The sequence below is a fragment of the Trematosphaeria pertusa genome (genome assembly GCF_010094035.1).
Source record: "Trematosphaeria pertusa strain CBS 122368 unplaced genomic scaffold BU26scaffold_3, whole genome shotgun sequence".
Lineage (NCBI taxonomy): Eukaryota > Fungi > Ascomycota > Dothideomycetes > Pleosporales > Trematosphaeriaceae > Trematosphaeria > Trematosphaeria pertusa.
The window spans coordinates 2,844,525-2,866,994 of record NW_022987214.1 but is presented as its reverse complement, the minus strand read 5'-3'; the positions used below and the strand labels follow the sequence as shown (position 1 = coordinate 2,866,994).

Here is a 22,470-nt window from a genome sequence, read left to right as displayed (position 1 = left end):
GATAAGCAGCGCTCCACTTTCACTAACCGGAGAACAGCTTCACGGCTTCATCTACTGACCATCTGCGTGCTTCTCGAATCCATATCGCCTCCATGTTTTGATACCCTTTCTACCTTTCCACCCGCAGCCTGGAGTTTCGGATTCCATATGTCAACATGCCTTCTCTTCGTCTGACGCTACTTCTTTCGGCCGCCCTCCTTTCTTGCGGCTCAGCAAGGCAGAATCTTTTGAAAGCGCCGGCCGTCGAACATTCCTGGATCCGCAATTTCGCATCCATTGGCGACTCTTACTCCGCTGGCCTGGGTTCTGGGGACCGCCTCGACTGGACGTGCTCCCGCTACGCAAAATCGTACCCGAACATCCTCCAGAATACGCTTCTTGAACGTGACGAGGAAAGGCAACATCAATTTCTGGCATGCTCTGGCGCTACGAGCACGGAGATCCTCGAGAAACAGGTACAGGCACTGCAACACGGTATCGACCTCTTGACTGTTTCGGCCGGGGGAAACGATATCGGGCTCACGCCTATACTGAGCAATTGCATCTATCAGTTCTACATGGCTGGGGAGGACGACTGCGAAAAGTCAATAGAGGAGGCGCGAGAACGCATCTCTGACAGGGCGCAGCTGTACAGCAACATCAGCAAGCTCATCGACGCCGCTCTGCCTAAGATGAATCCGGATCGCGGAGTTGTTTACGTCACAGGCTATGCGGGATTCTTTGGTGTTGAAGACGAAGTATGCGACAATGTGACCTGGGCAGTGTGGAATAGCGTCGAATCCACGAAGCAATACCTCAAGCTGGAACTACGCAAGGCGCTGAATGAGATGGTCCGCTCCGTAAATGCCATCTTGCGCAAGGTCACCGAAGACGTAGGCCCCAACGTCCGCTTCATTGACTACGACCACCACATCGAAAAAGCACGCGGACGATACTGCGAATCCGGCGTCCAAGAACCCTCGCCGAACCGCCAAGGTCTCTCGTTTTACGAATGGAACACGGTCGACGCAGGCGAGAATAGCACCGAGCTACAACATCGGACCGGCGATGACGTGCCCAAGGGCTCATTCGAGGGCGGTATCGCAGAACGCATTAATAAGACGCTGCAAGAACATCCGGATTGGCAGTTTGATCCCGACAAAGGCTTTGTGAATAAGAGCAGAGCAGGCGTGGGAGAGGAGGGACTGATCGAGGATACAATCCATTGGATGCTGCCCGATTCTTGGAAGAGAGTTTTTCACTTGCGACCGGAGGGGCATGAGATTGTCGCGCGGTTGTTGCTTGAGGATCTTGATGCTAGAGGTCCGGGACGAAAGGAGCCTGAGATGGAAGAGCTGTAGGTTTTGCCCGTCGGATCGATTGCACCTTCCCGCGACAACCGAAAAAGCAGCACAGGTTCTCTTAACCTTTTCATCGAGGCCGGACACATGCGGACCATTTGCTTGTTCGTTTGGTTGCATAGTTCATTGCGCCCTTTGAGGTTCTTCCGCCCTTTTCCTAGGTCACTAGTTGCATCACCTGTTCGCTACCACAGTTCTGCGACCCCATTCATGTGAGTCAGTAGTTTTCGGTCCCTTTCTTGTCTTTGACCTTCACACATCCTTATATATTCCATCTGCATCACTGTCTCTTCTATAGTCAAGCTTGCGGTTTCCTTTCGCTTCATCCCAAGAATGCCGAAACGCAAAGGACACCCCACGGGTCGCGCAAAGAAGCCCGTCGTTGAGTCCGAAACAGTCTTCTTTTATGCGCCCAACGAAAAACCTTATGGGATCTTCTGTCAATGGTACTCTTCGCCTATCGTCATTCCAACGGCTTCCCTAGAGTTCTTGGACACCTTTTCCACTGCCACGCCGACGCCGTCGACTATCCTCTCTACGTACGCACCATCCATAGCCTTCACCTGCGCGGAACAGTTCTACATGTTCTGCAAAGCTGTCTACTTCTCCGACGCCTCATCATGCACGCGCATCCTCAACACACGCGACCCGAAGGAGCAAAAGGCGCTAGGGGCGCGCGTGAGCGGCTTCAATGATTACAAGTGGACGAGAGTCAAGAGTAGAGTTGCAAGAGTGGGAAACTGGTACAAGTATGTGCAGAATCGGGCGATGAAAGACGTGTTGCTGGGGACGGGCGAGCGGGAGCTGGCGGAGGCGAGCAGTAGGGACAGGGTGTGGGGTATTGGATATAATGCGGGGGAGGCTGAAACACATCGGGAGTCCTGGGGTGAGAATCGATTAGGTAGGGCGTTGATGAGTGTGAGGGCGAGGTTAAGGGCGATGCTGGAGAGGGAGGCTGAAGGGTTGGAGGTGGACTGGGACTGGGACGGGGCTGAGCAAGAAGAAGAGAATGGGGAGGATGCAACGCAAATGATCGAGACGGAGGTGCAAGACAATAACCCTGGCGTGCACTGAAGGGTCGCTGTCTTCCCTAGGTGGCTGCGATCTTCAAAAATAGCGCCGAAAGGAAAGTATATGCGTGCGGATTGATCAGGTACCCGCTACGGAGCGTTTGTGACGATAGCGGTCAATTGGTCCGTACATGCACCAATCCTCCTTTCATATTTTCCCCAAGACTCTGTTGTTTCTATCCTCAACTTTGACGGTTTGGGCGAACGTGGTGTTTCCTATCTAGGTAGGTTCCGAGGCTGAGCGGCCAAGCTGAGCTGAGAGGGCACGCGACTTATTATGCTCGTAAATATATCGGCATGGAAGCACGAGAAGTCTTGATGTGATCCTTCAACAGAATAATGATACTGCCATTTGATATCCTGCATCTCTTGGGAATAATCTTGGTATATGCGTAGTGGCGCAATGGGGAAGCTCCCACACGCGAAAGGGCAGCTCCGGAAGCACCTATAAGCAGCCGACTATTTGCATCCCCCTCTGCCACAGTCACCCAACCCTTTGCACAGGGTGAATGATCACCTCGACGCTATTTGATGGCTGCATCGCTGTCCTTTGTTTCTTCACGAGCGGTAAGTTGGGTTCGGACCTGCCCCTCCCCACCAAGATGCAGGAACGAGATCTTGACAACTAGCCGAATGACGCAGCCCGCGTGAGCACCTCCGCAGCAGCTTTCTTGCGCCATGCGACAGCCCAGACCGCCTTTATCCCCAGACGTTTGTGAGGATGTTGTGGCAGGAATGCCGAACGCCGTCAGAATCCACACGTCAGACGACACCCCCCGGCGCTGTACCGAGGTCACGAGCGCGACCGGGGGCTTGTCCTTTGCTACTATTTACAATGATCTCCACGCCGCCTTCTGCGCCCCCACCATGCTCGATCCCTCCAGAGTGTCACACTGAGTGACTCTAATCCTCGCAACCATGTCGCGACCGGCTCGCTACGACTTCAAGACCCGCCCGCTGGCGCATCCCGACGCCATTGTCGCCGGCGAGAAGTACCGCTTCACCGTGCTCACAGACGGCCTGTTGCGCGTCGAATGGGCCGAAGACGGACGATTCGAAGACCGCGCCTCCACCTTTGCGATAAATCGTAAACTAGCCGTCCCCGATTTCTACGTCTGGGACCGCGGCGACGTCCTCGAGATCGTGACCAGGCGCTTCCACGTCGTGTACAACAAGCAGAAGTTCAGCCCCGAGGGCTTCGTCATACACTTGAAGGGCGCCGTGTCGGCGAAATGGACGTATGGGCAGCCAGTCTCGAACCTGGGCGGCACAACAAGGACCCTGGATGGCGTAGACGGGAGGACGAACCTCGGGAAGGGAGTCCTTTCAAGAGAGGGGTCTGCGGTGCTGGATGATACGAAGACGATGCTGTTTGAGAGCGATGGGTGGATTGCGCCGCGCAGGGCGGGAGAGAGGAGCGATGAATACATATTTTTATACGGGCATGATTACCGCGAGGCTATGAGGGCTTTCTACGCGGTTTCGGGAAGTCAGCCTTTGCTTCCGCGGTTTGCGATGGGGAATTGGTGGAGCCGATACCATGCGTATGATGAGAAGGAGTATTTGGAGCTGCATGATCATTTCGAGAAGGATGATGTGCCGATGAATGTCGCGGTCGTGGATATGGATTGGCATCTGGTGTGGAATGTGCCCGGTGGCTTGAACGGCTGGACGGGCTATACCTGGAATAAGGAGCTCTTCCCGGATCCGGATGCGTTTATGAAGAAGCTTCATGACCGCGGCATGAAGCTTACGCTCAACCTGCATCCTGCAGACGGCATCAGATGGTACGAGGAGCAGTATCCGGAAGTTGCAAAATATCTCGGAATCGATCCTGCGACGAAACGGCCTGCTGAGTTCGATTGCACGAGTAGGGACTTCATGGACGCGTATTTTGATATTGTACATCACCAGCACGAAGCAAGAGGTGTTGACTTCTGGTGGGTCGATTGGCAACAGGGCAACACATCGAAGATCCCCGGCGTTGATCCTCTGTGGGTCCTTAATCACTTCCATTTCCTCGATATCGGACGAGGACGACAACGACCTTTGATCCTATCTCGCTTTGGAGGACCCGGCGCTCAGCGATATCAAGTCGGGTTCTCTGGAGATGCTATCATCACCTGGAACTCTCTGCATTTCCAACCCGAATTCACCTCGACAGCGTCCAACATCGGCTACGGATGGTGGAGCAACGACATCGGCGGCCACACACACGGCTACAAAGACGACGAGCTGACGGCGAGATGGGTGCAGCTGGGCTGCTGGTCTCCTATTCTTCGATTACACTCTGACAACAATCCTTTCAACACACGAGAACCCTGGAGGTTCAACGATGAGGCATGCAAAGTTATGGAGGATACGCTACGGTTACGACACCGACTCATTCCTTACCTCTACACAATGAACGCTCGGTCCGCTTCGGACGACGAGCCACTCGTGCAGCCCATGTATTGGGATTACCCCGAGCACGAGGAGGCCTACAACGTCCCAAATCAATTCCGTTTCGGCAGCGAATTGATTGTTTCCCCGGTTACCCAGCCCCGTGATAAGGGCACACACCTCGCTGCTACAAAAGCCTGGCTCCCGCCAGGTCGTTTCGCCGACATTTTCACCGGCCTCGTCTACGACGGCGGCCGCGAACTCCAACTTCATCGCCCGCTCCACTTAACCCCGGTCCTCGCTCCCGAAGGCGCCATCATCCCGCTCGACGCCGCCCACCGCCCCAAGAGTGGCTCGCCTAACCCCGAAGCCCTCGAAATCCTGCTCGTCGTTGGCGCAGACGGGTCCTTCGACCTGATCGAAGACGACGGCACGGGCACCAGTGTCGACGACGGCGGCTTCCAGATTGTTGAATCCAATAACCTGGAAACGCAAGCCTCAGAAGCGGTCAGGTTTATCACGACGCCGATTACGTATAAGCAGTCGGTGGGTGTTATTAAGATCGGGCCTACGTATCCAGCGCATGACCCAAGTATTCCTAAGTCGAGGGATTGGAAGATAAGGCTTATTGCGCATACACTATCCTCCCCAACCCCGGAAATCCGCTGCATCACCACCACGTCCTCGAAGCGCGCGAAAGCCCTTCAGTATACGACAACCGCAGTTGAAAATGGGACTCTCATCTCCCTCAACGCCGTCCCCACCAGCCAGTCCTGCATCGTCGAGCTCGGCTCCTCCGGTCCGCAACTCGACGTGCTCGATCCTAATCCGCGCATCCTAGATATCGTGGATAAAGCGAGCATGCTGATGGACCGCAAGTGGGATATCAAGAGGATCGTGGAGCGGAACGATTCACTAAACGTCAAGGTGAGTAACCTGCAGCGGATGGCCGGGAATGGAGACTTCAGCCAGGAGTTGCTGGGCGCGGTGTTAGAAGTTTTGCTCGCGGATTCGCGGTATGCGAGTGGGAGTGGGGCATTTGGCGTAGACAGGGAGTTCGAAATGTGCTGAGCGTCGTGTGGAGTTGTGGGTTAGAGGGGTGATCGGAGTGAACTACACGGTGAGTGCGCAGTGTTTGTTGCATTGCTTTGCATCGCATTGGTATGGTATGGCATATGCATGGGGCCCTTTTGGATACCCGGATTCATGGAATTCTAGGACTCTCGCTGGAGTAGAGTATCGCTTTCTTAAGTGTTTTCCTATTGTATGGAGCGTTAGGTTTCGTTTCATTGAGTACCGAAGGGACGGAATGACACTAGGTGTACCAGTGCGACTAGCTTGCCTCTTGCGTGCGGGATTCTCGACGTATAATAGCGTGCGTGATTGTTAGCCTAGAGGGCTTTGCGGGTGCGTGTAATAAGGCGTGTACTTAGCTGTACCACTTGTCTTACGCGTTTGTGTGGCGAGCCTTTGCATCTGGGGGATTGGGCACCGCACGCCTTTAGGACACAAAGCCGCAGCTGCACTGCAATCTTTAGCGCGGGCGAGCGGTGTCGCCAAGCACGCTTTGCCTCTTTTGTCTTAACCTCCTGACTCCTAACCGGTGCGCTTGCTCTGCATTTTGAGATTCCTTTCTCGCCTACTATCAAGAGCGTCTTACGGTGTGAACGATGTGAACGATGTGTGGTGTTTTTGACTGGTTTTTTAAGAGTGTTGTTTAGCTTTGCGGAGTTTTAGTATGGGAATGGCTCGGGACTAAAGGCGAAGGATCTAACGTTAAAAGCGTGTATCCTCCAAGTCTCTTCGTACTTGCTTTGAGCGGTCGAGAGACCAACATTCTGGGCTTGCAAAGGCAGTGGGACTGATGTTACGATAGGGCTAGGGTTTGGGAAGGAAGTCGCACAGGCGGTTGGGGGGTATCTATCACGTAATCATTCCCTCTTACACCTCCTTCAATGTTAGGTAATATCTTAGTGGCTACCAAGTACTCGCTCAATGCATACTTGGAGCTCATTGCGTCTATCGAAAGGAGGATTGATGCTCGCTACATTTGAGCGTGTTCCGGGGTATGGCTCTGAGTGTTGGAATAGCGCTACGCGTCCTTGGCGTTCACGGATAGCAGGGTGCCTTTGGCACAGCAATTGCACGACTATAACGGTGACTCACGCAAGTTGGCAGGTTACGATCTGGTGTATTCAGAGACGGTTCCCATTTACTAAAGCTAGTAGCTAATAGATATCGACAGAGAGGACAGTAAGTGGTTCTATGGCTCGCAGCGATCGACAAGAACCCCCAGCTTCTCATGCAGACGTGGTTCTATCTCAGCCTTGCTGTTTTGCCGAGCTGTGCATGGGTCCACGAATTAGCACTTCAAACTCATTCACAGCCTCCTCGTTTCACTTCTAGGCAGCGACTTACCTAGGACATCCTCCCATGACATGAGTCTTGATGATCTTCTTGTTTGGATCGACGTCTCCATTGTCAATGTTTGGGTTCCAGGTCAGCCATGGCTTGATGCTTGGGTCTTCGGGTGTAGGCTGCCACGTCAACCAGGGCTTTTGGCTGGCCTTCTCTGGGTCTTTCTCCTTCTCCTCCTTCTCCTTGTCCAGCCATTCTTTCCAAGGCTGAGCGCGATCGCTTGTCACCCTCGAATCAGCCTCTAGTGTCATCCTAGAGTGCTTTTGCAGAGGCAACTTACGACATGTTTCGTGGAAATGCCTCCAGGCTGATATATGGTTGGGAGAGTACACTGACTTCCTGCACTGGCGTTTCGTAGATGATAGGAAGGAGGATCGGATTCGGCGACCAAAGCACTTTATGTGGACAGTTGCAAAGAGCCTCATGCAAGCGCACCCACCTCAGTGCTGCATGTATGGTGGGGGAAGATCAACCTTCCTCGCTTGTCATGCATAGATAAGGTCACAAGCGTAGACATACAATAGGCATCTGGTCAGCAGGTGTACCCTAATCCGGCCGCGCAGCGCCGGTTGAGATAACGGTGTATGTCACCCCCGCATGCAAGGATTCGGATGGACGAAGAAACAAATATATTTCAATCCAGTAGGATGCCTGTGTGGCCCTCCTTCAAGAGTAATCCGCCAAACATTAGGCATATGCCACTTAGCCACCACTGTCATAGCCTGCCAGGAAACAAAGAAAAGTGAGACTCTCGTAGTATCGTGGAATGCACCGGTACCCACCTCAGGGAGTCGGCAATCCCTCAGGCCTTGCGTAGAAGACAGGCGCGGAATTCGATGCTTTCTCGGGGAGGGCAGTCTTTGCGCGCCCAGGGCACAACGAAGGATGTGTGTGGAGCGACTTCGATATCTGTCAGTGAAGCTCGTCGATACGCTCAATGTGGGTCTATACATTCAGAAATAGAGTCGTCCTTCGAGGCGTCAGAATCTGCCATCTTTATCAGCCAAGCTTCGTTTTTCATCTGGCGGTCGATGAAGTGCCACCTCTGGGCGACGGAGTAGGCGAATTGGAGGTTCTCGGAGTCGAAGTGGGGATACACGACGTGGCCGTCATGTTTTGAGGTTCGGTAATCGCACAGAGCGAGCGGGTGCTGCTCTATTGGCTCCATGATTGGATGCCATACACTAAGAGACTTCGGTAAGCGGAGTAGAAGCGTCAAGAAGGAACGGCATTGTGCTTGATGATCTGAAAGCGACCTTGAAGGAGTTCGTTTGCCTCAGGGATGTCTTCCTTCACTTGGCGGACAGCAGAATCAAGCGTATGGTCTAAGCTATGTGAGACACAACGGGACAAAGATCGGTAAGACTTATACTTACCAACATGCGCTGAGATACTGGGAGCTCCTTGGACGTTTCTATTCCGTTCGGGGGTTTCGATGTGGTCACCAAGACAAGTCTCAGAAAAGTCAGTATCCGGAGTGAGATGGAATATCAAGCTGGCACACCGTTGGCGCACGTCTCTTTCGTCGGGATTAAATAGAGGATTCGAAAATTCATGTCGTCCCGGTGAGCGGCTACCGTAAGACGATAACGTCGGCAGAAGCCGCGGACATACCAAGTACATCCTCATCCGTTCCAGCCTCACGCTGTTGTTATGATGACGTCGAGTTTTCCACGTCCACCTCATTTAAATTTCTCAGTCTCTTTTCGCACGACCGCTTAAGTGCCAATACAATCCCTTTCTCTGATTCAATATGCACATGTTTGCACTTTTGAGGAGGCTCGGTTGTTCAGTACTCGGGCCTTTGTTCGGCAGGACGAGGGTCTTACAAACACAACCAGCCGCCATCATGGCTCGAAAGGGCGACGATGATAAGGAGCCGGAAGAAGTACATGTCGTGGTGACAGGATTCGCTGTACGTAGAACTATTCGGAAAGGCGAATCCATTCACAAAGGACAGCATGTATATGGTCGGAGAGATAGCCCGATTGCGCGGCAAACTCGAAAAAGCAGAGTAAGCACCCTGTCCTAAGACAGAGTAACCTGTGTCATTTTACTGACTCGAACTTCTTGTGGGATGAAATTCCGACTTGCGTTAGGACTGTCAAAATTGGCCGTAGGTGGAATTCAACAAAACTGCATAGTTTCTGAACTGACCATATTACCGCAGAGAAGAATCCGTTGCTCGAGCTAAGTTTCATCTAGCCCTCACCCTTCGAAGCGTTTCACAACCCCTGACGCCGGACCGACGCGAGGAGGCGAAACGCCTGGCCGATGAAGCTCGAGAAGTACGACGAAAATACATCCAAATGAAAGGTCTTATCGAAGACGAAGGGGATGATTTGAAACTGCATGATTCAATGGTTTCTCTTTGGGCGGGTAGGATGGGATTGATCGGCGCTCCGCCGAAGAAGAGTTAGGATCGTTTCATGGGCCGTAGCTGGTCCAGTTGTCCAACGTCCATTTTCTGATATCTCATATCTAGGTGTTAATGTGAGCAAATTGCGACTACCATTGAACTCAGTGGAACTGAACTACAAGCTTTTGGCCCCTAATTAAAGATATGCAGACTGTGTGAGCTCCTAGCAATCTCATCCTGTGATGACACTCAACGCCCCTAAAACATGTATCTTCACTATACTCATTTCTCGTCGGACTCAGACTTCTCGAGATCCTCCACCATGGCCTTGACCACGGTACATACGACATTGACGCTGCGCTCGATATCTTTGCTCTCGTGCTCAATCGGCGTATGCATGAAAACGACACTTTTTTTCTCATCGCGGAGATGTAATTCAGCGAGCGAAGCGTAGTAAATGTACGCGCAGAGGAATCGGTTTGGGTCCTCCGAAATGATTACTTTACTCTCCTGTGTGTGGTCAGTATGAGCCTTAATGGTGCACCGATCGACGGCATTGAAGTAACCTACATCGACCTGAGAGCATACTCGCTCGTAGATGGAGTCGAGATTGAGGCCTGTCTCGAGTCTATCCGGCAGAGCTTTCCACCTGCCTCCGCCAGTCTTATCCTCGTCCGTTGGAGTCTTTCCTCCAGTGCCAGGTAGTTCGTATCCACTCGTGAAGGGGTATCTCTCAAATCTCCAGGGCAGGTTCGGTTTGTCCAGAATGCCCATATGTACCATAGCGTCGATTTTCATCGTCTTTGACTTCTCTGGATCGACGTACATCCGAAATGTGTCCTTCTCAGCGTCCCAGAGCTTTGGAACCAGCTTCCTAACTTCCTCCCAGCCTGTCCATATGGGATCTGGGTAGATAATGATTCGTATATTAGGTTTCTCGTCGCGGAATATGACGCGTGGCATGGCGTTGGTTAGCAACCAGGACGCATTGATGGGCTGCACGGGCCAGGCAACGTGTCAGGACCTCCTGGCTGTTTGCTCGTTAACTCAGAGTGATCAGTAATGGGGAAACTCTCGCATCTCACTTAGAGTACTTGCTTGTGGATTTGGTATGCCTTGTCTTGCTCGCCGGCATTGAGCAAGACGTTAGCCTCGATGAACCTTGCCTTTTGGGTAGCCGCACTCTTCTCAGCCATGCCCCGCGAGCAGAGCTCTCTGGCTCGTCGGACATAGTCTTTTGCCTTTTCAATACGGTCCTGGGACAGGGCAACAAAAGCCAGGTTCTTGTATGTCTCTCCAAAATGCCATGGTAGGGAGTCCTCGTCGACCCACTCTCGTTTCAATCTCAGAGACTCCTCAAAGTATCGTATGGCGCCCGAGAATTCCTCGCCATGGATCATGGAAACCCCTACGTCATTCCACGCATTCGCAAGGCGCAACACGTCCGTCTTCCCAAGGTTGTTTTCTTGCTCCAGCCCGCGGACGCGTTTCTGACGAAGTTCCAGTGCCTGTTGGCATTTGGCTAAAGACAGTGCTCTACCGCGAGATCTGAGATCTTGTTGGACGCCTGCTGCAACACAGCAGATGTTCGCATGGATTGTAGCAACCTCATCAATATGTGAAATGGCTGTACATACATCTTCTCCTATGTCGACGAGCGTGAGACAGTCTTTAGTCGGCCCTCGTTCCCACATGTAGATTACGGTATCCGCGATTAATTGGGCCCACTGCTAGTTGGTTTCGACTTTAGGTGACCAGAGTTTGAAGATGGAGAGCAGGCTGAGTGTATGTGACAACACTAATTCGCACTCTTTCCAGCTGTCTGGGGTTGGGACTTGGAGCTCAGAGCTTGGTGGTCAGCCTCTCCAGACCATGGCCAGAGCACGAAGAAAAATTGCTTGAAGATTTCCTTCGCCCAATTCATCGATTCCGTGCAGAACATGTTGCTTGAGCGCCCGATGCAAGGAGAGCATTGGTTTCCCGGAAACGGTAGCGGCGGTAACAAGGTGGCGATCGATCAAACTTTGTCGGACCTGGTTGAAACTTCACGGCTCAGCAAAAGTAATGTCGGCAGACTTTCAGAACACTTACTCGAATCTTCTGGTTTGGCTTAGAAACGCCAAGTCAGGATCATCCCATTCTCTCACGAGAAGATACTCAGCAATGCCATCCGGGCTAAGGAATGCCATGATTCGCAAGGTTGCAAGGGCCTCAGGTGTCAGAGCGCGTAGAGCAAGCTTCCACACCTTCTCCATAGGCTCGCCATACTGAAAGTTAGTTCAGGTAGTTGAGTCATAAGCCCATACCTTTCTGAAACTAGTCGGCGGTTGGAGACTGTCGAGAAGGTCTTGAAGCGGACATCTTGACCCTTCCACAAATCCAGCCACATGTGATAGCAGCAGAGGAAGACCTCCAAGCTCATTTGAGATAGTCTTAGCCACATCAACATCATTAGAAGTAGTGTTATGACGAGACGGGTCTATCAGATCGAGGATCAAAGATGACCCTTCCTCTTCCATGAACACACCAAGATGGATTTCGGAGGATGCCTGGTGAGCCATAGCCTTCCGTTGCGTTGTGACAATTATGGATCCGTGGGTGCTCGGAGGCCAACATGAATTAAGGTTAACCTCATCAACGTTGTCAAAGACAAGGAGCCAAGATCGGTCTGGGAGAGCGAGAGTGTTAGCTCAATGCCGCGCAGTGGGCGCGCAAGGGTACTCACTCTTCACAAGCCAATTACGGACGAGCTCCATATTTCGACCTTGATCAGCTCCTGCTGATGAAGGCATCAGCTCCTGCGCAATGTTGCCAAAAGATGTTGCCAGGTCAAGCCCTGTCTCCGCTCTCACCCAGAAGATGTAAGAGTACTCGTGCCGGTACCGATAGGTATACTCCAAGGCTGTCTGGGTTTTTCCCACGCCACCCATACCATGGATGACGCAACTTCGTTGCCGGCTCATATCTGTATTCTCATTCATCTTAATCTTCTTATGCAAATCCTGTAGCACTTCGTCTCTACCCAAGAACCGCGGGTTCTGTTGGAACGGGACACCTTTGACCTCGGGCGCGTATCGCGTATTTGAATCTGTGAGACGAAGGATGTGTTGGTTTGTCGTCACACTAAGCCTTGTTTTCGCAAAGTCAACGCTGGTTTGGAACCGAGCGGTGTGTTGCGCGACGCTTGCTTTCGTGTGCTCGAATCGATGTCGCATACCTCCGTAGGCAAGTTTCCGAAACAGTGCTGAAGTGCTTTAGTTATAATCGCAGAACTCGGGGTGAGTATACTAACTCCAGCGTGCGCTTTTGAAGAACAAGACCACGTCAATGCAAAAGCTGACGTAGTCATCGTACAGCCCCCGAAGTGGTTCTTCAAGCTCCCACGCGGCGGGAAGTAAGTCGATGTACTGTTCGAACATGGGGAGCTTGTTTGTAAGATCAGACAACATATCGGCAATGCTGGTCATGATGCTGCTAAACACGCCATCTCCAAGGGCATAGTCAATATCATGCATCTCTAAGGTGAGTTGAAGACTTACCTTCAAGGCCGCTTGGAGAACTCCCCAAAAGAGACAAGAAAACTGATTTGCCTGCGCCATAGAGGAGATGGCGGCTGTAAATTGCTGAACCTGGTCAACGACGTTTGGGGATAGGAGCTTGCCGACGCCGCTGCTACTACATCTTCTATGTAAGTCATTGAGGTAGATATCGAACGTGGCATAGTTGAGCTGCACGTTGACATCGTTGGTATGTTTTCCCAGCCGACCTAAGTGGAGCTGCAGTGTCTGGTTCCATCGATCTTGAGACCTTGACTGCCAGGCCATAGCGCCGCAAAGAGGGCATGTCGGGGTCTCAGCAGCACAACTAGGGCATAAGAAATAACCGGGGTCGTATCAGCGTCCACAAGGAGGAAGTGCCGTGGCCTTGCATGCCTTCGGATGCCACACATGCTGGACAGCCCTCCAATCAACAAGGTAGAATCAGGCAAGGCTTTCATTTTGCGCCCATCTGCTTAACAGTGGGGGTCTTGATCTCATACGATGCCCTGGGCGAAGTCCTGAATGAAGACAGCCTCGTGGAAAGATTTGGGGGCTGCCATGAAGCTGAGGGCATTTTGTCAGGAGGGGTGCCCTTGCCACCTAGTCTAGCCTATTATGTAAGCGACGGAGCCGCTCATTGACAGTAAACACTAACGTGTCGGCGCCCCGAATGCGCACTACAACAGACGGTTCCAGCAAGAATAGTAGCAGCTGTCCCAATAAAGAGCCTCAAGAAGGGCAGAAACAGGCTATATGTGGGATGGCCAGGATGAGTTCACTCAATCTTCCAAAATCAAATTCGTCTGTCTCTGTTTCGATAATCGACACGACAGCATGGGCATACAAAATACCCTGCGAGATGCTCTTCTACCCCCGCTTCAAGGGTCTTAAGACATTCGACCTCTGCTCTTACGCTTTCCTCATCACTCACGCCAATGGCGATTCGAAGCGGCGACTGCTTTTCGACCTGGGGATCCGCAAAGACTGGAAGAATCTCGTGCCTGACATGGTGGAGAAGTTTCAGAAATGGGGTACAGCGATTGAGGTGGGCAAGGGGGTCGCCGACATCCTGCAGGACAACAATGTCAACTTGGATGAACTCGAGGCTATAATCTGGAGGTGAGTAAGTCGGCCCTTCAACTGAAGTAGCTAAGTCGTCATGCAGCCATCTGCATTGGGATCACACAGGTAATCCGTCAACCTTCCCCGAATCGGTGAAAGTCGTAATGGGACCCGGAATCAAAGACAAATGCATGCCAGGATGGCCCAAAAACCCCGATTCAGAGTTCAACGAGGCTGATATAGCGGGGCATGAGGTGGTTGAGATTTCGAGAAACGACTTCGATATGGAAATCGGTGGCATGGGCGCATGGGACTACTTCGGGGACGGAAGCTTCTACATCCTCGATGCTCCAGGCGTACGTTCACCTTTCGCCGACCCCAGCCCCACTGACTCAGAGAATAGCACGCACTTGGCCATGTTAATGCACTAGCAAGGACAAGTGTCTCGCCCGAGAGCTTTATCTTCATGGCAGCAGACAGCGCCCACCTGGGAGGCGAGCTGCGCCCTTCCGATACACTGCCGCTTCCCGAGCTCATCGACGTTCCTGGCCTACAACTGTGTCCCTGTCCTTCGAGCGTGCTCCTGCGAGAACATCCGAGGAATTCGTCCACCCTCCCGTTCCTCGGTTTGGATCCCAGCTTCCCCCTAAACTTGAAGGACGCTGAGCAAACAATCGAGCGGCTGCAGGCCTTTGACGCGGATGAGAGGGTCCTAGTGGTGTTTGCGCATGACGTGTCGCTCTTTGACATTGTAGACTTCTTCCCTGCGACGGCGAACGAGTGGAGGCAAAAAGGCTGGAAGGAGAAGGGGAGATGGTCCTTCCTACCCCATCTACAAAAGGTTGCACGAGGAGAAGGGGGATCATATTGACACGGTATCGTGGTTTTGCTGGGCTACCGGCTCCATTGAATTTCCCATTCCAAATAAATACCCTTAGTCAGTCGGTTCACCATATGCGGACTTCTATGTGAGCATAGCGGCAGCTATTACTGATTGTCGTAACCCTTTGGATATTTCTCGACTAGTTGACGCATATCATCCAGCGCCCTAACCACGATCAGCCCTTCTTTCTCAGACCTCTGAGGACCGTGGGCTATACTGACCACCGTCGCATTGACTTCTCCGACGGGTAATGGGCCGACGTCAGGAGGTTGTACCGACTGAAGCCTATCAGAAATTATATCGTCCAAAAGCCATTAATCTTACATTGAGTAGAGGAGATTGCGATCTTCCCAGTCTTCTTCCGGCGGCGACTTGGGAACGTGCTTATGATACTCCTCTATATACTTGGTACCCATGCGGAACCTCGGTATCTTCCATTTCCCCAGGTCGCCTACCTGAGTCAGCACGGATGAAGCAGATGCGTTTGATGCTATCATCATATGTATTACATTCGTTATGCCCCCAGAACGACCCAGCATCGAAAATGATGGGAAGACCAGTTGCAAGGTCCGTCCTAGCATTCCTCACTTGCAAGTCGCCATGGATCAAGGTGGGCGCGACCTCCCGGCCTCCCGTTTCGAGGGGACGTAAGAGGCGAGGAATGACTTTCTCGATGAGCTGAGTGGCGAGAGCGTCCAGATCATCTAACGGACCCTGTGTCCTCTCTTCAAACGCGAGAATCCGCTTTAGATCCTGGATGTAGTAATTCTCCCACGTCGCGCACCAACGGGTATCTTGAGGCAGCATCCCGAGATGCGTTGTGACGTGAAATCCAAAACGCCGACCAGAAATGTCGTGGCTGGGCTCCGACCGTCGCTTCACGGTGCTTTTCACATGCAGTTCGGCAATGCGTGCGCAGAAGGTTTCGACGTTCGGCGAGTCTTCGCTGAGCTCGTGGAAATCGCTGAGATAGAAGTACGTGTCTGGGGCCGAGGCGCACGCTCCCCATGCGATTGGCCTCACTACGAAGTCAGAAGAGAGTGAATAAAGCGCAGACATGGACTCAAATTCTCCTCGAAGCATGCTCATGTCTGTGTCGGTTGCAGCCAGCTACTGAAACGTGAGCCATTATCGAAGACGCTGAAGCTGCCCAGTTGGACCTAACCTTCAAAAAATACAGCCAGGTAGTGCCGTCCTCGAGCTTGAGATCGACGCGTACTGGTAAAGTCCAATCGCTTGCACCGTGGCGTTTGGTTGCAACCACACGAGATCCTACCGGAAAGTCTGGGGCGCGTTGTATTCCGTCAGCGGAAGGCTGGTAATGACCATAGGAAGCCAACGTTTGAAGCCTTACGTGATGTTATACTCTTGTCGATGCTAACATCCTGGAGCAGTTCGAGTTGGTCACTTGGCTTTGATGTCGGCATGACTGTAGGAAGCTTTTGGGACGATACCACCCCGACTATCTGAGAGTGAGCTTGGAGATGAGAATGATCGTGGAAGGCTGCGTTGCGCGTAGAGAAGAGCAGGCGCTGACTAACATCTGTTGGCATAGTCCGCTTGCTTCGGAGTATTGCATGATGTCGTTCGGAGCGGTCGACATGGAAGTCGCGCTATGAGAGCCGATTTCAATTCCACCGCCGAAGGGGGAAGCCTGCCAAGTCCGACTTTTGCCTTTTCTCGCTTAGCTTTCTTCGCCGCTTTCGCCAACCTCGGGACTCCGCCAGGTGGGACACCATCTCTCTTCATCTCTCCATGATCTTCCTGTACTCCCTCTCAACATTGTTTCCCCCCCGACAGACGGAAAGTAGCACGGCTACGGGTAAGCCACTGTGCGCCGGTAACGAACATCTTTCTCCTTCCAATTCTCCAATCAATCAGGAAAATAATGGCTTGAGAGTAAGAAACGTTTCCAAGGCGCCCGCCTTCTAGCCCCAGCTACTCTTATCTATTTGGAAATCTTGATCAATTTCATGGTATATCCTGGAAAAGACTGTTCCTTTGCCTCGCTCAAACCATGACCCGTCCTCTCACCCAATCCGATCTCATATTCCCTACACATTCGCTCTCCCTCTCATCGACTCTCCACTTGCTCAAGCGCTCTGCGCTATCTATCCACAACCGTCTCTCTTCTATCCAGTCTGACGCGGACTTCGTCGCTTCGCTTTCTGAGGCGTACGGGCTTCCGCTCGTGGCGAATGAGCGGTGTGGAAGCTGGTATATTCCAACGGAGAAGAAGGTCGAGAGCGTGTATTTCAAGAGCACGGATGGGCATATGAATGAGTGGGGCTTTAGTCTGAGGAGGTTAAATTTGCATGTGTTGGATGTTGTGGGGAAGTATGGAGGGTGAGTGGACTTCTGGGGAGAGTGGGAAGGGGATGGAGCCGGAGCTGACGATAGTGTAGATGTATGATTGTGGATTCGACGAGAACAGGGAAGAGTATGTCGGCGAGGCCAACGGGCTATAACGGTAGGGTGCTAATGATGGGATAGGTATGCCCGATGCGCTCTCGAAAACGATTCCTATCTGGTGCTGCGTGATAAATCGAGCACTATTCTCCGGCTCAGGACCGCACCCGCTATACACGCCTCCCCAAGCTGTGTCGGAATCCGAACATGCGCAAATAGAGACTCGAATAGATCGATTCGTTCGACAATTTTTTGTACGATTGTTCTCATCTCTTCTCCACCTCCAAAAGCATGGCTGAGCATGGCAAAGGACATCTGCAAACCCAATATCCGCGAACTACGATTCAAAATTCAGAAGCCGCTCCGTCCCATCTGGACACTTCAGACCTCTCCTCTTCCAGAGAGCAAGCCCTCTTTCCCAGACTACCATCCTATCGTGCTATGCTCAGCATCGCGGCGCGTCAACGGCGCTGAAAGCTCAGAAGGCGGTTATATCCAGGGTGCTGCCGATGACCACGAAGCATGGGCTCGTGGGCTCACACCGACAATATTCTGGAAGAACAAAGACAAACTGCTGAACACGAACGAAGAAAATCTACCCAGCCTCATCACGGCGCTGATTAACCAGGAGAGGGGACCCGACGCGCTACCGATCCTCATCAACCCAACCACCAACCTTTACATCTCAACCACACAAAATCTAGACATCGCGCCCTTCGACGCAATAATAAGCTGCACACCCGAGCCACTAACAACCACGCATCAGGAACACGTAAAATCGAAGAAATACCTGCATTTACGCTGTCAGACCGGGAAACTCGGTTCCCGAGACTTGCGCGCGCAGCTCGCTTATCTGCCCGCTTTCTTCTCAAGCCTCCCGTCATCACCCGAGAAGATACTGGTGTGCTGTCCCACGGGGAAAGATCTTTCTGTCGGCGCTGCGCTCGCTGTTCTTTGCTTGTACGCGGACGAAAGCGGAAAGATATCGACGGAGCGACGAGAAGGCAAGATCGACAAGACGTTCATCAAGCAACGCCTCGCGTGGCTGACGACGAATCCAACACTGAATCCGCCGAGAGGGACGCTGCAGTCTGTGAACGCGTTCTTGATGCCTGATCCCTCAGCCGCATCTAAAGAAGGAATGGAGCCCACACAGATACCTCCGGAGCAACTCGTTCTTTCAACTCCCAGCGATGCCGCAGTAGCAACCGATACGACCACCCCCTTCGCAACCCCCCTCAAAACATCCAACACACCCCCGTCCAACTCCAACCCACCCAACATCCCCGCAACGCTCTTCACCTCCCTCCACAACTCCAGCAAACCCTGGGCCTTCACACGCCAGCTCTCCTCCGTCCTACCCACCCACCCCTCCGGCACCGTAACCGGAACCGCGACCTTTACTCCATACACTGCCCCCGCATCGGAACCCCCCAACCCCAACACGCTTCTCTATGCCGAAGAAGGCGAGTTTCTCACAAGCTCCGGCCTGCACTTCGTCGCGCGCCGCAAGTACGTGTACCAGCTGAAACCAGGCCTAGAGACGGGAGAAGAGCCATACATCGCGGTGCACTTCTACGAGGACGAGAATGGGAGGGAGGGGTTTGGGGGGTTGTTTGTGGAGATGGGTGAGCTGGAGAGGGATGATGAGAGCGATGATGGGGTGTTGCGGGCGGGAAATAGGGAGCAGCATCTCTGTGCTGAGGATCTGTATACTGCGAGTTGGCGGTTTAGCGGTGGGATGGGAGGAGACGATGGAGAGGAAAGGGAAAAGTGGTGGGAAGTGCGCTACGATGTCAAGGGGCCGAAGAAAGACTACGTTAGTACGACGCGATACACTCCAGTGTAGTCCCGCACTCGTCATCGAGAAAGAATAGTTGAAAGTATTGGGGTATCTCAAGCATTGAAAGCATGCCTTTTCCGTCCGTAAGCCCTCTACTCACTCCCTCTCCTAAGCATCGTCCTCATCGATGTTTCCCTAGTCCTCCGACTCAACATAACCCTGCTACTCCCTTCCCCATCCCTCAGCCTCGTCGATCTCACCCAAAATCTCCACACCCTCCTCCGCCTCAAAGGCAACCTGCTTAGCCGCCTTTCCCTTCCCCTTTTTCTTCTTCCTGCCCTTCCCATTCTCCTTATCCCCTGCCTCCTCCTCACTATCCACGCCCGCCAACCTGCGCTGTCTCCTCTCTTCCTCCGCCTCCGCCCTCGCCGCCTCAATCTGTATCTCCATCTGCGCCCGTTCCTCCTCCAGCTGCCGCATAATCTCATCTGGGTCGAGGAACGAGTCATCCTTTCTCCCCGACTTCGCCAGATACTGATTCCAATCGCTATTCATCTGGCCATGCAATATCTTCTTTATCTCATCGGGATTTCTCCTCTCCTCACGGACGAATTTGGTCTTGATGGAGCGACGCGAGGTGCCAGGAAAAAGGGTGGAGATCATCATAAAGTCGGTACCAAACATTGCGAGTGCCTTGTAGAAGTCATCCGTGTCATTGAACTTCCAGCGCTTTCCCTGGCCGGGGAGCAGAAACTCATTCGGAAACCTCTTATTGTTCCGCAGAAAACTGCTCTGGGTGATGCGATTGGTGAGGTCGTCTTCTTGGAGCACCTCCATTTGTTCGATCTCGCGGTCCGCGTCTGCTTCTCGGTTGATTGTTCCTGAGTCGTGGACGAGCACAATTTGGCCGTCGACTTCGCGCAGTTGGGGCCCGCTGGCCTGCGGTTGCGTGGTTTCGTTGCGGGCTTCTCCTGCTTCGTCGAGCTGTCGATTGACCTCGTCTCGGTCCTTGCGTCTGCCGTTTACTAGCATCATCTCCTCTTCCCTCTTTCGCTGTTTGACTTCCGCCCAGTTGATCTCGCGCATTCTCTTCTCTCGGGTCGACAATTTTCCAACGCGGATGTTGCGCGACGCGAGGCTGTCCATGAACGTATCGTTGGGATCGATGACTTCGTCCTCTGCATCGGAAGGCGTCGGTTGTCGCGGCGGTCGGCCCTTGCGCCTGGTTTGCCGCTCACCTTCTTCTTCTGCAGCGCCTTCCGCTTGTCCTGCATTCTTCTTCCTCCTCTTTCTCTTGCGGCGTCCCGACTCTGCTTCTTCGGCCTCGCCGGCCTCTGCATCCTCTTCGTCTTCCTCAACTGTGCTTTTTTTCCCCTTGGCTTTCCTGGGCCTACGAGGTTTCCGTCCTGGGCGTTGGCCAGCCTCGACATCCGCTACATCTTCCTCAGCGGCCTGCTCAGCATCCGCTTCTACGGCCTTCTGCTTACCCCGAGCTTTTGCGCTTGGCCGCTTGGGTGCGGCCAGGGTCTCCTCATCCTCTCCGCCTTCCTCTACTTCTGCGTTGGCGGTTGTAGCAGCCTTTCTTCTGCCCTTGACTTTGGCTCGTCGTGCCCCCGCGGTAGCAGCTACGGGTTCATCGTCGTTATCTTGCGGCGCGTTGACAGTGGCCCATGGGAACCTCCTTCGCTTTGGACGCGTTTGTTTGGCAGGACTTCGCACCTCGGACGGCTCTGCCGCGCGTGTCTCCTCGTTGACTGTTCTTTGTGCTCCTGCAGAGGTTTCTCCGGTCGCGGTGGGCTCCGTCTCTGGCAATGGGGCATCATTAGCCGGCTGTTCTGGCGTAGGCTGTCGTGCTGGCGGCGTGGATTCCGTAGGTTGTAATAGATCGGCATCTTCCCGTGCGCCAGGCGCCGGGCTAGTTGTTGTCACATCTGGTATAGGCAGTGCCTCCTCAGTTGGCTCCGAGTGATCTATTCCCCTCCTCTTGGGAGACTTTCCAGACTCGGGTTCTTCGGCGGGCCGCGCTCTCGTATCTGGGCTTGGGGCCCCGGGTACAGGCTCGATGGCTTTCTCTTGCTGAGGCGCAGAGTCTACGCTTGTTGGTGCTGGGGTGGGCGGCGGCTCGACTACTGTACTGGGTGTTTCTGTAGCCGCGCTTGGTTCCGTCACAGTAATTGAAGGAGCAGAAACGGGTTGCTTCGTCTGGGGTACATCGTGCGAAGCGGTCTCTTGTGTGGCAGCTGGCGTAGGCAGCGGTGCTACTGGCTGCGATTCGAGGGCAGGAGTAGTGTCTGGCTGTGCTTCGGCTTGACTCTCAGCGGTGGAAGTGGGAGGTTGCGAGGGCTGGGGTGTCGCGGCTGCTGCTCCTGCACCGGGCCGTCGTCGGCGGACTGCTTTTGGGGCGGCGGCCGGCTTGCCAGACTCTGTTCATGAATCAGCACCATTCATGTCTCATCGCGGACAACTCACTGTTGATGAAGCTAGAAGTGATGCTGGCGGAGGGCTTTGGCGCGTTCGGTTTGGCGTTGCCCGGCGGCGGCGGCTGCGCGGAGCTCCCCTCTGTGGACATGGCCACACTCCTCCACGATGCGCACAAGTCCGGCCTAGAGGGAACTCGAGCGGTGCTTTTGGCGGGGATGTGGAGGCGCGCCCTTTAACGCAAACGCCGAATTCGAGATAACGGACCGTGCGAGCGAGCCAAGCCGCTAGCAGGCACTAATGCTTCACGTGATTCTCCTAGGAATCTTCGTCTTCGACTCTGTCACCGACACTCGCCCTCTCTCCTCACCTCCACCCGCACACGACACCCTCAGCACCCACGCTCCTTCGCCATCACATCTCTCGCTCTAATTAGCGCCATCCGCAGCCTCTTCATGACTTGATCGGCGGTCTTTTAGTCGCTGCCCCTCGTCAACGCCGCCCTCGCCTGCTCTGATGAGGCTCGAAGTCAGAAGCGTCGCACCCCCATCGCTTGACGTTGTCAAGATGGAGGACCGCAAGAGGCCCGGTGGGCCCGACGACTCTGCTCCTCCTGCAAAGAGGCAAGCCGTGCTTGTTAACGGTGCGAGGTCGCATCCGGACGCTGACCTGCCTGGCAAAGAAGACCTCGAGGTTCGCCCCGTCCCTTGCTCGCCCTCCCCCGCGCCCCCCGAATACGCCCGCTAATATTGCGATCGTTGATAGGCCTTTCAGAAAGATGCCATCCTTCGACAGATGCGCGAGTAC

General features: G+C 53.5%; 11 protein-coding genes across 11 annotated transcripts; 5 read left to right on the top strand and 6 right to left on the bottom strand.

Annotated features, from left to right (window-relative positions):
• The first annotated feature begins 18 nt into the window (after nucleotides 1–18).
• BU26DRAFT_230404 (SGNH hydrolase) lies at nucleotides 19–1,507 on the top strand. Its single transcript, XM_033820859.1, has one exon. It carries the CDS (start codon nucleotides 156–158, stop codon nucleotides 1,338–1,340), a length of 1,185 nt encoding a protein of 394 aa, XP_033688834.1. The 5' UTR covers nucleotides 19–155; the 3' UTR covers nucleotides 1,341–1,507.
• A 166-nt stretch (nucleotides 1,508–1,673) lies between these two features.
• BU26DRAFT_402491 (DUF1768-domain-containing protein) lies at nucleotides 1,674–2,186 on the top strand (the record flags this gene model as incomplete). The annotated part of the gene is made up of 1 exon (XM_033822817.1): nucleotides 1,674–2,186. A coding segment is annotated over one exon (513 nt), but the record flags the coding sequence as incomplete, so codon positions are not given.
• A 720-nt stretch (nucleotides 2,187–2,906) lies between these two features.
• On the top strand, nucleotides 2,907–6,316 carry BU26DRAFT_516107 (glycoside hydrolase family 31 protein). Its single transcript, XM_033828245.1, has one exon. It carries the CDS (start codon nucleotides 3,329–3,331, stop codon nucleotides 5,861–5,863), a length of 2,535 nt encoding a protein of 844 aa, XP_033688832.1. The 5' UTR covers nucleotides 2,907–3,328; the 3' UTR covers nucleotides 5,864–6,316.
• A 797-nt stretch (nucleotides 6,317–7,113) lies between these two features.
• BU26DRAFT_561097 (uncharacterized protein) lies at nucleotides 7,114–7,461 on the bottom strand (the record flags this gene model as incomplete). The annotated part of the gene is made up of 2 exons (XM_033832876.1): nucleotides 7,114–7,135; nucleotides 7,211–7,461. The coding sequence occupies 2 exons, from the start codon at nucleotides 7,459–7,461 to the stop codon at nucleotides 7,114–7,116; spliced, it is 273 nt and encodes a 90-aa protein (XP_033688831.1).
• A 551-nt stretch (nucleotides 7,462–8,012) lies between these two features.
• BU26DRAFT_561096 (uncharacterized protein) lies at nucleotides 8,013–8,378 on the bottom strand (the record flags this gene model as incomplete). Its single annotated transcript, XM_033832875.1, has 2 exons — nucleotides 8,013–8,110; nucleotides 8,162–8,378. The coding sequence occupies 2 exons, from the start codon at nucleotides 8,376–8,378 to the stop codon at nucleotides 8,013–8,015; spliced, it is 315 nt and encodes a 104-aa protein (XP_033688830.1).
• Nucleotides 8,379–9,748: 1,370 nt separating this feature from the next.
• Nucleotides 9,749–10,730, bottom strand: BU26DRAFT_601870 (uncharacterized protein). The gene is made up of 2 exons (XM_033835298.1): nucleotides 10,140–10,730; nucleotides 9,749–10,079 (listed from the first exon to the last, which is right to left on the bottom strand). The coding sequence occupies exons 1-2, from the start codon at nucleotides 10,530–10,532 to the stop codon at nucleotides 9,852–9,854; spliced, it is 621 nt and encodes a 206-aa protein (XP_033688829.1). The 5' UTR covers nucleotides 10,533–10,730; the 3' UTR covers nucleotides 9,749–9,851.
• Nucleotides 10,655–13,393, bottom strand: BU26DRAFT_561094 (uncharacterized protein; the record flags this gene model as incomplete). Its single annotated transcript, XM_033832874.1, has 6 exons — nucleotides 10,655–11,299; nucleotides 11,441–11,612; nucleotides 11,661–11,836; nucleotides 11,876–12,237; nucleotides 12,295–12,813; nucleotides 12,862–13,393. 6 exons carry the CDS (start codon nucleotides 13,391–13,393, stop codon nucleotides 10,655–10,657), a joined length of 2,406 nt encoding a protein of 801 aa, XP_033688828.1.
• A 484-nt stretch (nucleotides 13,394–13,877) lies between these two features.
• BU26DRAFT_478268 (metallo-beta-lactamase superfamily protein) lies at nucleotides 13,878–15,041 on the top strand (the record flags this gene model as incomplete). Its single annotated transcript, XM_033825635.1, has 3 exons — nucleotides 13,878–14,227; nucleotides 14,274–14,526; nucleotides 14,574–15,041. The coding sequence occupies 3 exons, from the start codon at nucleotides 13,878–13,880 to the stop codon at nucleotides 15,039–15,041; spliced, it is 1,071 nt and encodes a 356-aa protein (XP_033688827.1).
• A 116-nt stretch (nucleotides 15,042–15,157) lies between these two features.
• Nucleotides 15,158–16,480, bottom strand: BU26DRAFT_528848 (uncharacterized protein; the record flags this gene model as incomplete). The annotated part of the gene is made up of 6 exons (XM_033830872.1): nucleotides 15,158–15,218; nucleotides 15,275–15,331; nucleotides 15,378–15,504; nucleotides 15,563–16,163; nucleotides 16,219–16,337; nucleotides 16,408–16,480. 6 exons carry the CDS (start codon nucleotides 16,478–16,480, stop codon nucleotides 15,158–15,160), a joined length of 1,038 nt encoding a protein of 345 aa, XP_033688826.1.
• A 324-nt stretch (nucleotides 16,481–16,804) lies between these two features.
• On the top strand, nucleotides 16,805–19,311 carry BU26DRAFT_601866 (uncharacterized protein; the record flags this gene model as incomplete). The annotated part of the gene is made up of 4 exons (XM_033835297.1): nucleotides 16,805–17,399; nucleotides 17,459–17,493; nucleotides 17,547–17,716; nucleotides 17,773–19,311. The coding sequence occupies exons 1-4, from the start codon at nucleotides 17,071–17,073 to the stop codon at nucleotides 19,309–19,311; spliced, it is 2,073 nt and encodes a 690-aa protein (XP_033688825.1). The 5' UTR covers nucleotides 16,805–17,070.
• A 156-nt stretch (nucleotides 19,312–19,467) lies between these two features.
• On the bottom strand, nucleotides 19,468–22,050 carry BU26DRAFT_478260 (uncharacterized protein; the record flags this gene model as incomplete). Its single annotated transcript, XM_033825634.1, has 3 exons — nucleotides 21,715–22,050; nucleotides 21,301–21,668; nucleotides 19,468–21,075 (listed from the first exon to the last, which is right to left on the bottom strand). The coding sequence occupies exons 1-3, from the start codon at nucleotides 21,812–21,814 to the stop codon at nucleotides 19,468–19,470; spliced, it is 2,076 nt and encodes a 691-aa protein (XP_033688824.1). The 5' UTR covers nucleotides 21,815–22,050.
• Nucleotides 22,051–22,470: the final 420 nt, after the last annotated feature.